The 17,500-nt window shown below is 43.7% G+C and overlaps 3 protein-coding genes across 4 annotated transcripts in view; 1 reads left to right on the top strand and 2 right to left on the bottom strand.

The window, feature by feature from the left end:
• The window catches only part of ppm1h (protein phosphatase, Mg2+/Mn2+ dependent, 1H), a 123,984-nt gene that overhangs the window by 37,197 nt on the left and 69,287 nt on the right, over positions 1–17,500 (bottom strand). Inside the window, exon 1 of one of the 2 annotated variants that reach the window (XM_079604014.1) lies at positions 1,004–1,396. The exons of the other annotated variant lie outside the window; for it this stretch is intronic. Within the exon in view, the coding sequence (XP_079460140.1) occupies positions 1,004–1,233 (230 nt within the window). The 5' untranslated portion in view covers positions 1,234–1,396. Of the gene's footprint in view, positions 1–1,003; positions 1,397–17,500 lie in introns of those variants that run through there. 2 annotated transcript variants of the gene reach the window in all.
• The window catches only part of avpr1aa (arginine vasopressin receptor 1Aa), a 45,920-nt gene that overhangs the window by 16,116 nt on the left and 12,304 nt on the right, over positions 1–17,500 (bottom strand). The gene's annotated exons all lie outside the window — the stretch shown is intronic.
• Positions 8,981–11,465, top strand: LOC306993961 (uncharacterized protein). The gene is made up of 2 exons (XM_079604186.1): positions 8,981–10,995; positions 11,049–11,465. Exon 1 carries the CDS (start codon positions 9,022–9,024, stop codon positions 10,900–10,902), a length of 1,881 nt encoding a protein of 626 aa, XP_079460312.1. The 5' UTR covers positions 8,981–9,021; the 3' UTR covers positions 10,903–10,995; positions 11,049–11,465.

The raw sequence follows: 17,500 nt of genomic DNA, 5'->3' as shown, positions 1-17,500 counted from the left end.
TAATCAAATCACTGACTACAGGTCATACAAAATATGTTACGCTTATTGCTAAATGGTTAAATATATTTATATATTGTAGTTGTCATTCTTGTTAATTGCAGTGGTGTTATTGTTAAATATAACTTTTAAAAATTGTTTTTGGTAATTTAAATAAAGCTGAAATAAAATGAAATAGAAATATTAGATGGAAAAACTTTAACTTAAAAAGATTACTACAACCGAAATATTTCATATATTTGACAAATGACAATGACAAAACACATAACCTAATTACTAAAACTTAAACTAAAATTAAAACAGAACATAACAAAAATAAAGGCGAATTCAAAATATCAACACATTAATAATACTAACATAACAAACAGGTCATATTAATCACAGCTTTGGTTTAATATTCTCTGAGTCCAGATAAAGCTGATCTGAGTTTGGGAGTCAACTTGCATATTAAAAACATTATCCATGTATCATTAATACCAAATAAGATTAAAAACTCAACCTGGCCTGTCTGAAATCTTATTCTAATACGGTAATACTAGAGTCTGCTGTACTAGACATGACAGTTTTTGTATTATTATTTTTTAATTAATACCATGAACCAGAATACAATGAGACATCATCTTCAAAGTAAAAGTAGGCCTAGCTAAAGTAAAATAAAAGTAAAACAGTGCGAGAGGACCAAAAACAAAATGATAACAAACAAAAGAAAAAGGTGCTACTTTCCACATCACACCTGCATGCTCACAGCACCATCCGCTCTGACAGCCGACATGACAGTTTATCAGAATCAGATTATGATATAATGCGCAAAATGCGCGCATGCGCCCTCGCTAAACCTGCATGCATGGATATGAAAGTATGGATGCGTGTCATGGATCTTGCATTCTCTATTCCTCATGTGATTCTCAGAATACTCTCATGTGATTATTCTCATCATGATGAACGAACACACACACACACACACACACACACACACACACACACGCCGCAGCATCCGCGTACTCACTCCGCGTAACCGGCGGCCCAGGGCAGCTTCATCTCCTTGAGGATGAGGATGGGTCTGGAGATGTGATCCGCAGAGCACTCCACCTCGTCCGGGGACAGCGCGAGGAAATCCGGCCTGCTGTACCGGAACCGGGGCGGGAGATCCGGGTGAGTCTCGGTCGCGCTGGAGCCCGAAGCCATGATGCCGCCGATGATGTTGGAGACCGCGGACCGCACGCGTGTCATCATCATGATGATGTTGGTCGGTGGTGATGATGATGATGGTGGTGGTGGTGGTGGTGATGATGATGGTCACAGGCACGCGCACTGAACGCTGGTGCACACACGCAGCGCGCACCTTCAGTCACTGAACGGAACTGAACCCTGGATGACGTCATTGGTCATTGGTGACTTTGACCCTCACATTTATGTTACTTCCTTTTATATGTATGTGTAAAAAAAAAAAAAAAAAAACACTTATATTGTTCCTTCACGTTCAGTAGCCTATCTCCATCAGGAATCTTAGTTATTAGACATTGTACCGTTTTTTTTTTTTTTTTTTTTTGTTATAGGTTATTATAGGTAAATATTACGATCCGTTTTAGGTCTATAAAAGTAAGACAAGTTGCGGGGAGAGAGTGTGAGCACACGCACACATTACAAGGACACTGGTTTGTAAAGTAAAAAGATTTCACACGTTTTATTTTATAATCAGTGGATATAAGGATATAAAGATATTATTTCAAGATTATTTGTATTACCCCATTGGCAGATCATTTAGCTTGTTTTAAGAAAAAACTCACTTCATTTTGATCAATTTCCCCAGAAAACAAGACTTAATATCTTACATCGTTTTACTACTTTAGTAAATGCATCTTGATTTAAGAAATGTTTGATATTTGGTCTGGAAACAAGACAAAAAAAAAGTAAGAAAAGCATTTTTTCTACGACGGCATCATTACTGTGAAGTCACAGCTGTCTTTTCATAATTATTTACTGTAAAAAATAATACAGTAAGTCATGCAACGGGTAACCTGCAATTTACTGTCAATTTACAAATAATCTATGAATATACTGAAATTCAAAGTACTGATCTTGTATACTGTGTTAAATCCCAGTGAAAGGTATTAATGTTGCAAAATATTATGCATAATTATGCAACTAACCCTTAACCAAAGCACCCTAACCAATAAGTGCATTTTAATATTTAGTGCAAAATAAAGGGTTAGATACACTTTATTTGGTTACACTTTATTTTAAGGTGTTAGTGTAATTATATATTTAAGTATTGAGTAATATTAATTAACAGGGTTAGGGTATGATTAGGGTAAGTTGCATGTAATTATGCATAATTAATAGTTATTACTAGCAACAACATGTGATATTTAACAATGACACTGTAAAAAAAAGTGCTAAAAAATATCAAATACATTTTTTTCCATGAAATTTAGTTTATATCAGTTCAAAACATCAACAAAACAAACCACAACAGAGTATAATTTTAAATAGTTTAAGTGTTAGATAGCAGATGAACAAGAGGAATTACTTTTAATAATCAGTAAAGTGGATAATTTAATATGTAAAATCTTGTCTTAAATAGTCTTTGACCTTTGTCAGCAAATATATAAACTCGTGTCGTGTAACAAATGATGATTTATGCATGCACGTCAGACTTTAAAAAGTGCTTTATCTCTCCAACGTTAGCTGGTTTAATATTGTGTGTTCAATGCTGAACTGTTTAAACAACATCACACTCAACAACTGTTCAATAATCCCAGGGGATTATTGGATTTGTGCAGAATGACAGGAATATGCCATCTGTTAAAGCGGTTATCTGGCGAACATGAATCACAGATCAGCCTGTAATCCATCTCAACAACCAAAGCAATACAGAGACACTTACAGGAATGAAAAGCAGTGCTGTTTACTCAAACACACACAGCGCTTTCGAAAAAAAGCTGTGTCCATTTTCATAGCACATTTAAAAAACCAAGGTTTACAAAGTGCTGAACAAGGGATAACACATAAAAGTACATATAAAACACCATTTAGTGATTTAAAAACAAATAATAAAATCTTAAAATGTATTCTAAAATGGATCGGGAGGCCAGAACTGATGTTATATGTTCAAGCTTGCGAGTTGTGTGCATTATATATTTATTCAGATCTGTGTGAAGAAAAGACTGAAATTTAATTCATAAAAATAACTTGTGTCTTGTGTGATGCAAATGGGCCTCCATATGCTTTACTATTATGATGCTTTTTAAAAATAAATACAAATAAAAAATAAAGCGCGGTCGTGTCTCATAGTGGCCACCAGATATCAGTGTTTCATACAAATGCTCACTGTCTCTGTTGAACAGACTGAGTGTGAAGGGTTTGACATGGGTCAGCTTTCATTAGAATTATGAGCCTTATAACTCCTGAACCGTACAGGATCATTGTGTGATCATAATCCATCAGATCATGTACAGTAGGGCCTACATGTTAATCCTATGGATGGTCCAAGTCAATATTTAGGATTCAGTTTGGATCATTGGTTAGTTGTATTGCTCTCTGCCACGCTCTGTCATGTCCGATGTGGAAAAAGTGTGTATTTGCTGCCCGGCTGTTTATGAAAGGAATCATTCTTTCTGGATGGTTTGAATGGATTCATGTTTATTAAAAATAAATAAATCAATGTAATCGGTTAGAAATTCACCTCGCAGATTAAAGCTCTGCTAAACTAAACGGGTCTGTAGCAGGACTGCCAACCTTTGAGTTTAGCTCCGAGTGAGGACTCGATTCAAAGGCTTGCGATTCAATTCTGATCTTGATTCAATATCAATTAATTTGGCTTAATATACCAGGTACAGTAGGTCCTGATATTCAAATCTCTTTCAACTAATGCTGTAAATGTACAGGGAAACCTGTCAGCTGGTATTATTATTATTATTAAAGGTTCAAATGACAAAAAACAACAACATGTTGGGAATAATGGGAATATATTTCAGATATATTTTACTCATTAAAAACTCTAGGGGTGCCAATAATTATGGTCAACGTGTTTTGGAGAAAAAAGCAAATTACTCGGTTGTAATTGTAACAAAAATAAATGACATTTTCAACAAATACATCTATGTTTGGTACTTTACTTAAAGCGGTGGTGTAATGCTCTTTTCATAAGATGTAAAAATAAGTTTCTGATGTTCCCAGAGTGTGTGTATGAAGTTTTAGCTCAAAATACACCACAGATATTTTTATATAGCATGTTTAAATAGCATGTTTAGTGAGCAAAAACACACCGTTTTGTGTCTGTCCCTTTAAATGCAAATGAGCTGCTGCTCCCGGCACAGGGGGCGGAGCTTCAAGAGCTTAGTAGTTCCTACCAGCATTTGTTGTAGTACTTAAAAAGCGATTTCTTTAAAAGCAAATATCTCCCTTTGCTTTGAGCGTTGTAACTTTGCAGATGTTGTTTATGATCAAACAGCAACATTACACACTAACTAAAGTTAGAAAAGTGAAATCATAATCAACCACCCCTTTAAATATTTTGAGTAACTTGTTAATATAATTTGAAATTTATTTAAAAGACTAAACAATTGGATTTAACTGTTGCAAAGACACGAATGTTCATGACCGAGGCCATGTGACTTTTCAGATCAGCGCGCGACAGCACTAAATCTGCATGACTGGCAACCCAAAGACACTAAAAAAGGTAAGAATGGCAATAAATATGAGCAGTTTAACGGTTTGATGCATTAAATGTCGCCAGATATGCAATGATAAAGCTAAATGTCCGTTCATTTATAAAGTGACTTCAGATTTTTGGAATGTTCTGGATGGAGATTAAAATATATCCAACAAAATCTCACCATCATTTATATGACGTCACTGCCATCATCTGGCTGTTCACACGGTAAAAAACAAAACAAAAAAAACTTAATTCTTTCCAGATGACTGATCCAAGACCAGCGTCCCAAAAGCAGATCCTCTGAGATCAGGACGAGCTTCCATCAGTCTCTCTCGGGTCAGTGAGCACGAGGACTCGAGACCGTCTCAAAGAGCGGCATTTCTCTCTGTAATTGCATTGGAAAGGTCAGGCGTGTTGTTTAGAGATGTTTTAATGCACAGCGCTGGTTTGATGTGCACAGACTGCCAGTTTATTAAGACAGACTCACTCGAGGGAAAATATCATTACAACAACAAACACTTTTTTTATTTTTATTTTGTAATTGCTATTGGCTAGAAACCGTTTATGCAACACATCTACAGACATTATTATGTCTCTGACTGTGATAATTATGTATGTAATAATGTGCATTGTCCCTGACAAAAAACAAAAACAAAAAAAACACGTGTTTAAATATGATGCTTTGCACTGCCGTCTTCACTGATGAATTGCACGCGTTGTTGATGTGGTTCTCTTACGTAGAGTTCTCTCGTACTGCGTCGAAAGAACGCTACGGGAAAGATATTTCTTTGTCGAGATTGAAGCCAAAAATTAATCCTTAATTTTGTAATATTGTAAAACGCTTTTCTGAAGCATACAACCTAGGCGGAGCAATACAGCTCACCCATTGGCTGCTCTGCCAGAAAAGCACAGCCTATGCGAGGCCAGGACGCTGACCAATGAGGACGCTTCGCGCCCTTCTGCGTCACCTCCCGCCCAAACAGGCGTGGCCTAGGCCTATAAATACGAGCATAGCTGTCTAACACGCCGATTTTCTTAAATTCAACGAAGCTGCACGCATCGCTGGATTGATTCGAGCCACCACAGCCGTCTGGATACAAGCACCTCAGCAGGACGAGCCCTTACCTGAAGCCGCTGGTCTTCGCCGCCTTCAGCCGCCGTTCCCTGCTGCGCTTCTCCGGCGTGGATATATCCTTTCAGTTTTGTGTGTGTTTTGTGTGTGTGTTCGCCTACCGCGTCACACGCTTTTTCCTCACAAAAGAGCACGAGCGTCTTTATAAAGATGTCTCGCTTTTCCTGCGGCTCCTGCCGAGCCGCGCTCATCGACGGGGACCACCACGAGTTATGTGTTTCCTGCTTGGGCGAGGAACATGCAGCTATCGCTCTCGGTGATGGCGGCTGCCATCACTGCGACATGATGCCAATCGCGACTCTGCGGACTCGCCTTGCATCTTTCGCCGAAGCTGCTCAACCGCCCCCTGTAGCGCCGCGCCGTAAAAAGCGCCGTGCTCAGCGGGTCCCGGAACCTCCCTCCACGAGGAGCTCGCCGCCGCCGCCGCTAGCTCCTCTCAACGTCTCGCTCGAGTCGCTCACCGACGGACAACAGCCGCAGCACGCCGCTTTGTCCGTTATGGATGACGACCAGCAAGCTGTATCAGAGGGAGATGATGATTGCTGTTCGCTTCTCGCTTCGGAGAGCGAGGGTTGGGCGAGCTCTGTGGACCTCCCCTCCCCCGCTGTTCGAGAGCGCAGAGGAGGGAAGATCAGCATCGAGGCGGAACTGATGCGTCTGCTCACACAGGCCGTGTCGAGCCTCGGCCTCGATTGGCCGACGCCCGAACAACCTGCACTCAACCGGCTGGATGGACGCTTCCTCTCTGGAGACCGCGCTGCGCCCCCCTCCAGACACGCACCGTTTCTTCCTGAGCTTCACGAAGAGGTAGCGAAATCATGGAAGGCGCCATTTTCAGCCAGAGTACGTACTTCTGCCTCGCCAGCATTCTCCGTAGTGGACGGTGCTCGAGACAGAGGCTACCACGCTCTCCCTCCGGTCGAGGAGGCGGTAGCGACTCACCTTTGCCCACCCTCTGCGGGACGGCGGGCTAAGGGAGTCCTACCATCCAAAGCTTGCCGCACGTCTTCAGCTCTGAACGGTCGCGTGTATTCCGCCGCCGGACAAGCTGCATCGGCGCTGCACACCATGGCGGTGCTTCAAATCCACCAGGCCAACCTCCTCTGCAAGCTAGACGAGGAAGGCCCGGGCGCGATCAGTGTTCCGGACTTGCGTAGCGCCACAGACCTAGCTCTTCGCGCTACAAAGTCCGCCGCACACGCCATCGGCAGGATTATGGCCACAGCTACTGTTTCTGAGAGACATTTATGGCTGACTCTCTCTGAAATGGCGGAATCCGAGCGCTCTGCGTTTCTCGACGCCCCCATTTCACCGGCTGGCCTCTTCGGATCCTCCGTGAAGGACTTCGCGGACCGATTCGCCGAGGTACAGAAAACTTCGCAGGCCATGAGACATTTCCTGCCAAAGCGCTCCAGTTCCGCAACAGGCCGCCCTAAACAGCCGCCTGCCCGAACTCAGCAGCGCCCCGCGCCCGCCGCGCCGGCCCAGCAGCAACAGGCCCGAGAGAGACCACGGTCTCGCTCCGCCGGACGCCGCCCGCCACCGCGTGGTCCTCGGCCCAAGATCTCAATCAAGCCCGAGGCCTCGGCGCCATCCTAGCCCTGCTAGGAAAAAGACGGTGTTCGGGTCCCGCTGCGGCCGGACTTCCACCAAAGATTCCCGCTTGTACAGCCCTAAGTTCCGTGTTTGTACCAGTGTACTCAGCAGCCAACAAACCGGCCGTAAAGCCCGTTTGCCTGCACACAAACGCCGTTTTCACGGCGACCCAGATAAATCTAAAAAAGAGTTTAATTTCTGGTGTTCCGGCCAAGGCCGATGGTGTAATGTGTGTAACTGCAATGCCCACCCAGTGCCCATTCATTCACACAAGCACAGCCCCGTTCAACACAGGGTTTGCACACATAAAATCGGCTCACACCGATTGTGCTTTACGTGTAGTGAGCGTGCCCACTGTCCAGTGCCCACAACCACTACACACTGCACGTTCCGCGGTTTCTGTAAAAACGAAACTAACGAACGGTCAGTCAGTACACAAACACAGTGTCCCCGGTGTTATAAATGTGCCCGCCACCAAGCGCCCACGTTTATTCACAAACATAACGAGCCCCGTAGGGCTCGCCCCGCGTGCTCTCTCTCAACTCAGAGAGTCGAGCGCGCGCGGGACGCATACTGTGTTAAACATGTCCCCCGCCTCAGACGCCACGGCGTCCATGTCACAGCACATGGTTGCTCTCGTGTCGCCGCCATTTCGCGACCAGAGCCCAGATTACATTCAACCCCTAGTCACACGTGCAGATGCATGGGAAGGACTACCCGGGGTTTCAGAATGGGTGCTAGAGACTATAAAAAGAGGCTATTCGCTACAGTTTTATCGACGCCCTCCCCGTTTCACGGGAAAAGTCGAAACCACGGTAAAAACAGAAGTAGCACATCTACTTCGAGCCGAAATAGCGAAGCTATTGAGCAAAGGGGCCATAGAGCCTTTATCTCAAGCTCAGAGCGAAGGGGGCCTGTACAGCAGATATTTCCTGGTACCGAAGAAAGACGGGGGTCTCAGACCCATTTTAGATCTAAGGCGTCTGAACAAAACGCTTGCAAAGCGGAAGTTCAGAATGCTCACGACCAGAAGTATCCTCGCGCAAATTCGCCGAGAAGACTGGTTTATGGCAATAGATCTGAAAGACGCGTATTTTCACATACAAATTGCGTCACGTCACAGGCGATTTTTGAGATTCGCCTTCGAGGGCCGGGCATATCAGTACACAGTCCTGCCATTCGGCCTATCCCTAGCACCTCGTACATTTACAGTGTGCATGGACGCGGCGCTGGCACCCCTGAGACTCCGGGGCGTTCGAATTCTGAACTATTTGGACGATTGGCTAATTCTGGCTCAATCGCCGTCAGAACTCGCTCACCACAAGACACTAATACTCGATCACCTCGAGTGCTTAGGTCTGAGGGTCAATTGGGAGAAAAGTTCACTGTTTCCCAGTCAAAGGATCTCCTTTTTAGGACTGGATCTGAACTCACTGTCTATGACAGCACAGCTGTCATCACAGCGCAGGCGAAATACCCTGCAAATGGCGAAATCCTTCCTCAGCGGCCACATAGTGCCACTCAGGAGATTTCAGAAAATGCTAGGCCTCATGGCCTCAGCCTCGGCAGTACTACAGTTGGGCCTGCTGCGCATGCGCCCACTACAGTTCTGGTTGAGAGCGCGCGTACCGCGCCGAGCATGGCTACACGGTCGCTATCGCCTCAAGGTCACTCAGGAATGCATTTCAGCCCTGACACCATGGAGAGCGTCAGACTGGTACCGGTCAGGTGTAAGCCTGGGGACTTCCTCGAGCCTGAAGGTGGTGTCCACGGACGCGTCCACCTCAGGCTGGGGAGCACTGCTCGACGGCAGTCCGCTCTTTGGCCAGTGGTCAGAGCGAGCCGAACTACCGCACATAAACTGCCTGGAAATGATGGCAGTGGACTTTGCGCTGAGGCGCTTCTGTCCCCGGATAAAAGGACACCACGTCCTGGTCCGCTCGGACAACATGTCGGTAGTAGCCTACATAAACCGCCAGGGTGGCGTGAGATCCCGGAACCTATTCAGGTTAGCGGAACGCATACTGGTGTGGGCCCAGCACAACCTGCGCTCGTTAAGAGCAATGCACGTGCCAGGCCACTTGAACGTAGGCCCGGACAGACTCTCACGGAACAACGTTCCCACTGGAGAGTGGTCCCTACACACACAGACAGTGCGTCTGCTGTGGAAAACGTTCGGCAGAGCGGAAATAGACCTGTTTGCAAACCAGGAAAACGCTCATTGCCCAGAATTCTTTTCGAAGAGCACGAACGCGCTGGCCAGAGTCTGGCCCCGCCGCCCGCTCTATGCTTTTCCTCCTGTCTCACTCCTGCCTCAAGTGCTGGAGCGTATCAGGGAGAGCGGATGCTCAGTACTGCTAGTTGCTCCATTCTGGACGAATCAGACCTGGTTCCCAGCTTTGATGCGACTGAAAAGTACTGCCCCGTGGCCGATACCAGTGAGGAGAGACCTCCTCTCACAGGCCAAGGGCTCGATTTTGCATCCTCACCCCGAGCTTTGGTCCCTACACGTATGGGCCATAAACGGGTACCCGCTAACCTCCCAAGAGGAGTGTTAGACACGATCGAACAAGCTAGGGCTCCGTCTACTAGACGGCTCTACGCTTCCAAATGGTCGGTGTTCTCTGGATGGTGTTCAGATCAAGGTCTGTCACCACTTCAGTGTGGAGAACCGGAGATTCTCTCCTTCTTGCAAGAGCTATTGGATAAGGGAAGAACCCCATCCACGCTCAAAGTCTATGTGGCTGCCATATCAGCGTTCGTTAATCCAACGCTTGGCCGTTCACTAGGCAGGAACGACCTGGTGGTCCGCTTCCTGAGAGGCGCCAGGAGGTTAAACCCTCCAAGGCCTCCTTCAGTCCCCGTGTGGGACCTTTCTACAGTGTTGAACGCTATGAAAGGGGCCCCTTTCGAGCCTATTCACTCAGTTGACATGAAACACCTGTCTCTCAAGACCGTGTTTCTTTTGGCTCTCGCTTCAGTGAAGCGTGTGGGAGACTTGCAAGCGCTCTCAGTGAGAGCTTCTTGTATGGAGTTCGGGCCAAACGACTCTATAGTCGTGTTGAAACCGAAGCATGGGTACGTGCCTAAGTCCCTCAACACACCGTTCAGGGCTCAGGTCATCTCCCTGTCGGCCCTGCCGGCCTCAGAGGACGGAAATAGCTCCCTTTGCCCGGTCAGGGCATTAAGAGCTTACGTGTCCCGCTCCGCTGTTTTTCGACAGACGGAGCAGCTCTTCGTTTCGTTCAGCGGGCGCTCCAAGGGACGAGCCGCAACGAAACAGAGTCTGTCTCGATGGGTAGTGGACGCCATTGCGCTAGCCTACGCATCTAGAGGCTTGGAATGCCCTTTGGGCATCAGAGCACATTCCACGAGAGGCATGGCCTCCTCATGGGCTTGGTATAGCGGAATCTCGTTACAAGATATCTGTATGGCGGCAGGCTGGGCCTCCCCGTCTACATTTATTAGGTTCTATAACCTAGAGGTTCCTGCGTTGCAGGCTAAACTGCTCTCGGTCTAGAAGACTATGTATAAGTGTTCCTGCCCCGCACTGCGGCCCAGGTCACTTCAATGGTAATATGTACAAGTGCTCCTGCCCCGCGCTGCGGCCCAGGTCACTTCAATGTCTAATATGTATAAGTGCTCCTGCCCCGCGCTGCGGCCCAGGTCACTTCAATGTTTTAAGCATCACTCACTGACAATGTGTCCCATGAGCATGCTATTACCCCTCATATATATCTATATTTACATATATATGCTATTATGCCTTGAGAGGCACTACTATAAGGGATGATGCTATTTTAGCCGCTCTCCTTATACTTCTTGGGGTAGGCGCTTGTATACCAGGGCGCGCGCGCCCTTAGGTGTCTGTGTCGATCCAAGAACACGCACGGCGGTTTGCATAGGGTTCCCGTAGCGTTCTTTCGACGCAGTACGAGAGAACTCTACGTAAGAGAACGTACTCGGTTACTAACGTAACCTCGGTTCTCTCTAGGAGAGGGAACGAGTACTGCGTCTCATGCCGTGCGTGTCCACGCTGCGTCGCTTCATTGACGAAAATCGGCGTGTTAGACAGCTATGCTCGTATTTATAGGCCTAGGCCACGCCTGTTTGGGCGGGAGGTGACGCAGAAGGGCGCGAAGCGTCCTCATTGGTCAGCGTCCTGGCCTCGCATAGGCTGTGCTTTTCTGGCAGAGCAGCCAATGGGTGAGCTGTATTGCTCCGCCTAGGTTGTATGCTTCAGAAAAGCGTTTTACAATATTACAAAATTAAGGATTAATTTTTGGCTTCAATCTCGACAAAGAAATATCTTTCCCGTAGCGTTCTTTCGACGCAGTACTCGTTCCCTCTCCTAGAGAGAACCGAGGTTACGTTAGTAACCGAGTACGTTTATTTACATGCGTTGTTTAAGCCTACCTATTCATACAATCTGATATCATATATAAACAAACATGCAAATGCGACGATTTATGAACATATCTAACAAACCTGAAATAAGCGTTTATTTACAGCATGCTTTCTTTGAGCGGTAATAGCGTCATGTTAATCATTTGTGATTCCAGAATGAGCCTCATTTGCATTTAAAGGACTTTTTGTGCCATAAAGAATGACTTAAAGGGATGGCTCTGAGTAATTTCTACCTAGGGCCCTTTGCACCATGACCTCGAACATGAGGTCTTTTTTTCCCTTGGCCGAACGTTATTAAAGTTAGAGCTTATTTAGAGATATCAGCCGAATGGCTTAGTGCAGGCGCTAATGGATCCAAGGTCGTATCTGGTAAATTACCACACTAATAATGCCCGGGATGGCACCAAACTTCTACAGTAGTACAAATAGGTTCTGTACTCATAAAACGAGGCATTGGAAAGTGTGTAAGTACATCAGGAGTTTATTTAATTAACACTTGCCTGATGGCTTATGCTACCGCTAACCCGGACGTCGAGGTCACTTCCGTGATTTGAGAAAAGCCCGTAATAATCCTTTGCAAAACTCACATGTGTTTACACTACATCCTTATTCATCGCTTTCTGCCAGGACTTTATCTGGCTTTTTCCAAATCATGGAAGTGACCTTGACGTACGGGTTAGCGGTAGCATAATCGGGTAATTTACGAGATACGACCTTGGATCCGTTAGCGCCTGCACTAAGCCATTCGGCTGATATCTCTGAATAAGCTCGAGGTCATGGTGCAAAGGACCCATCCCTTTAATTTAGGTTTCCATGGCATGCGCTATATCTCATGCTAAAGCGTCACCACTGCAGTGAATTTGAGTGATTGGCAGCGTCCGAAGTCGCATACTTCACTACTACAGCCTATAGTGGGCGAAAAACACGATCCCTGCGTCTCATTGCACACTATCTATCCTAACAGTGTGTGAGATTTAGATTAGATTAGTGTGTCCCAAAGCATACGTGTGTTGAAAAGATGATGCCAGAAGTCCTCGGAGGATTTTCGGAGTGTGGATCCATGTTCACTATAAAGGCTAATATTACCCACAATCCATTGCGATTTGGAGGAGGAACTACAAACACATGTAAGAAATGTTAAAAACTACAAAACATGGCGGATAAGGTTTAGATAAAGGTTTGAGTGACTAATCAAAGTTTAACCTGATAAAAACATATTTATTTAATGTTATCTGCATGTGTTATATTTAATCTGCAATAACAATGTGGACTTTTATAAAGATCCGTTCAGCCATTAACTTTTAAATGCATAATTAATAATGCAATAATATGAGGAGAGTCTCCGCAATGAAAGACACGCGACTGCAGATCAACGTGTTTCTGCTTTTCTCTCCGATACGGTTGGAAATTAAATTAAATATAATGTGGAGGATTTAAACTGACAAGATGATTGACAGGTCAGTTTACTGTGACAAGATGATTGACAGGCCAGTTTGCTGTAACAAGATGATTGACAGGCCAGTTTACTGTGACAAGATGATTGACAGGCCAGTTTACTGTGACAAGATGATTGACAGGCCAGTTTACTGTGACAAGATGATTGACCGGCCAGTTTACTGTGACAAGATGATTGACAGGCCAGTTTACTGTGACAAGATGATTGACAGGCCAGTTTACTGTGACAAGATGATTGACAGGCCAGTTTACTGTGACAAGATGATTGACAGGCCAGTTTACTGTGACAGAGAGCAACCGTTACAGACACAATTGAATGATGTGATAGTGTGTCCCAAAGCTTGTCTACTCTTCTGATACACACTCAAAAGTATCTACTTTTTCTTCACAAAATGAATACTTTTAGGGCGTAGTGTAAGTAGGCGAGTTGAGACGCAGTAATTGTGACAAAAGAAGTATGTCTGAGTTCAGTACTCGTAAAAGAGAAGGGAAAAGTGCCCGGATTACCCACTTCCTCCAGCGAGACTCTGAAGTGTGTATATGATGTTCACTTTACTTGATCTATCCCATGAGGCCACAGGATAAAAGCCCTGATCAAAGAACCAACTGATGGGATGTCATTTTGAACAAAACCATTTGGATTGGATGGATGTTTTCTTTAGTTTATCATATAACATCATAATTGCCCACATTCTGTCAGAAGCAGCTTTTGCTGCGTAAAAATATACGGTAACACTTTACAATAAGGTTCATTAGTTAAAATGAGTTAATATTAACTAATGTGAACAAACCAAGAGGAATCCATTTGCTACTGTATTTGTTAATATTTGTAAATGTTATATAAAAACAAAATTCATGTTAGTTCACAGTGCGCATTAACTAATGCTAACAATATTTTAATAAGGTATTAGTAAATGTTGAAATTAACATTGACAAAGATTAATAAATGCTGTATAAGTTTAGTTCATTCTAACTAACGTAGTTTACTAATGTTAACTAATGAACCTTCTTCTTAAGTGTTACCAAATATACAATATGATAAAGAGAAATGTGTTTGTGTTCCACTATGGGACTGTTATTATAGCCGGCAATGAATTCTGGGAAATGCTCATTTATCACACTGGGACATCCGTTTAACGTACACAAAGAAGAAATATTTGATTCCGACTTCCCTCCTGTCACTCAATCAATCACTCTCCGACTGCAACGACCTTCTCAACATTCCGAACGCTGCTTAATGAGCGTTTCCCACGGCAACAGCGGGAGAAGAATAACAAAAGGCCTGTTGTTATGGAATGGGAGTTCGTAATGAGCAGCAAAGGGGAGCAAACTTTGGGAAAGACTTTCAAATGGGCTTCAACTTCTTAGTCTGTACCCTGAAACCATGTTTTCCACAAACTTATTCTGACTAATAAACACCCACTTAGACTGGAAGAGACCACTGCTACGTGGTTTCTATGGCAATGCTTTGCACTGGGTGGTTGCTAGGGTGTTGCTCTGGGCTAGTATTTTGATTGATTTTTATTTTGAATTGCTTGAGTGTTCTAGGAGATTGCTGTGGTGTTTCTTTGTGTTTGATAACATGTTCTGGATGGTTGCTACTAGGGCACTATTATGCATTTGCAAAGGGGGTGGTTGGTTGCTAGGGTGTTGCTATGCGTTTGCTCATGTGTTCTGTGTGTTTTACTGTGTTGATAAGTTGCTCTGGATTGCTGATATGGCGTTGCTATTTGCTTGATAAAGTGTTATGGGTGGTTGCTAGGGCGTTGCTATGGTATTATGGGTGGTTGCTAGGGGTGGTTATGCATTTGCTAAAGTGTTCTGGGTGGTTTCTAGGGTGTTGCTATGCATTTATGAAGGTGTTCTGGGGTTTTACTGTGTTGGTAAGGTTCTCTGGATTGCTGATATGGCGTTGCTATTTGCTTGATAAAGTGTTTTAGATGGTTGCTAGGGTGTTGTATGCACTTTCTAAGATGTTCGGGTGGTTTGTATTGTTTTGATAAGGTTTTATTAGACTACTGGGGTATTGCTATTGCAAAAAATAATTTGGGGTGGTTACTAGGGCGTTACTATGCAGTCGCTAAGATATTCTGGGTGGTTGCTTGGGTATTGCTATGTGTTTCCTACATTTTTCTGGATGGTTGCTAGGGCATTATGCACTTTTTTTCATGTGTTTTGGGTGGTTACTATGGCATTGCTATGCAGTTGCTAAAGTGTTCTGGGTGGTTGCTAGGGCATTGCTATGTGCTTTATAAGGTATTCTGAGTGCTTTGTTGGTTAGGAATACATTTTACAGTTCTAATAAATTACACAACAAAAAAGTGACATGAACCTCCCGACCTTCTCTGGGATCGCTGTGGCGTAAACAAGTGAAAATCAAAGCTTAATGTCCCAAACGCATCACTGAGCTCAGAACATCTACAGATGAGTTCAAGAGGAAGAGAAATCTTTTCCACAACAACATGAATCGCTGGAAAAGACGGTGGTTACGAAAGCTTTGATGCTTGTGTAAGGGTCGACTCTTGTGTAACGCTGCTCCAAACACAATGGAGGTGTATCCTGATCGCTTAATATTCATAACAGCTGGAGTTCATATTATTATGGAAATACAGAGCCCTGTTTGGGTCAGATAGTGGGATTGTGATACAGTCACACTGGTTGGACCTTTTTTGGGGGGATTTCATGCTCCTTGTCATGTCTGAGAGAATCTATGCTTATAACATAATAAATGAACGTTATAAAAAGTTATAAATGAAGAAAAATTGCCTGACTTCAGTCAATCCCAGACCTCAGATTGAGATCTATACATACAGAACGCACAGGATCGACCACATCAGACGGACTCATCTGGAAAGAGCGAATGGAAAGGAGTCTGTTATATTGAACAGAAGAAGCAATTAATCTCCATCAAGACAAGACAGAAACCCATATTCAAAATCCAGATGTGCATTTAAAGGGCTTCTTTCACGTGTGTGAGCCAGTATAATGAAGTCACGATCCTCCCCTACTGATGTCTGATAACAAATTGCGCAATTAAGATTAATGCAACAAGACTTTGCCAATCCCCCACCCCCCTTTTTTTTATTTTTTTTATTATGACAACCTTTCATAATATCAAACATGATTCATCGTCAGTTATCAAGTATGCGTCTATAATGTGGCTTTAAAATGTATCATGAACTTTACAATGGTCATTCCTACAATGCAATGTATTTCTATGTCCCTAAAATAGGTATATTTGTTTTGTTTATTTTTAAACCGTTGAACTTGCTTCTTTTTCAATTTATGTCAATAAATACACATTTCCATATTTTATTCTGTGCTTTTTTAGAAGGACAACCTATTCCTTTGTAAATTGCGTAAAAATAACCAAGTTAAAATGAATAAAGCTGACATGTCTAAGTTTAATCAGACCAGATGTCTGATACCCTTTTATAGAAATATTTTCTTAAATAACAACACAAGATCATTCATTAATAGCTAAAGAGTTCAACATGTTTGGCAGAACAAGAATGAATGAGAGTGTCAAACTGACTAATTCTGAGAGGAAACGTTGTGATCAGAGCGACTTGTTTCTAAGTTTTATGCCAGAAATGTGCGTTACGCAAGGAAGAAGAAATGCAGACGGGAATCCTCGGCCAATGGGTTGAAAGCGGATGTTGAACATTCACTCTTAACTCTCTTAAGGTTTTTAGGAAAAAAGAAAGGTTTTTAAAAAAGTAAAAAATGACCGCATTTGGAAATGAATGGGAGACGAATTTCATATAGTGGAACGTTTTTTCTCACAGTTTTAGAGTAAAATGTTTTTTCGTAACAACAAACGTAAAATTCTGTAACTTTTTCACTTTTTAGTTCACTTTTTAAAACTGTTTTTCTCAAGCATTAAAGATTTACCACAGTTTAAGTTGGAAAACCACTTTTTTTGGATAAAAAAAAAAGAAGACTATGATCATGTTTTGTCCTTTAGAAGTAAAGCCAGACTGAAGAAGATACTGTGCATGCGATGTGTTCCCAGTGACAGATCCGGGTATTTGAACATGTTTCACAGTAACGTCTCCGCTTCGGCTTCGGGAACAGAGGACTGCTGGTCATCGGATAAGCACTGCAGGCTTTCTTCAGCTGGAGAATACCAGACCTGTGCAGTTTCATTACATCTGATCGCTCAGAAGAGAACATGAGAAATTATAGCTGCAGGAAATATTAATTGGACCCTGGTTTGCTTTGATACCTTGAAGAGAGAGTGTTTGACAAGCTCA

This window comes from Phoxinus phoxinus, assembly GCF_949152265.1.
Source record: "Phoxinus phoxinus genome assembly, chromosome: 25".
Classification (NCBI taxonomy): Eukaryota; Metazoa; Chordata; class Actinopteri; order Cypriniformes; family Leuciscidae; genus Phoxinus; species Phoxinus phoxinus.
Note: the sequence above shows the minus strand (reverse complement) of the source record. Positions and strands in the feature narration are given on the sequence as shown.

Excerpts from the sequence above, each read along its gene's own strand:
- LOC306993961 (XM_079604186.1), top strand. The coding sequence starts at position 9,022 with ATGGCTACACGGTCGCTATCGCCTCAAGGTCACTCAGGAATGCATTTC.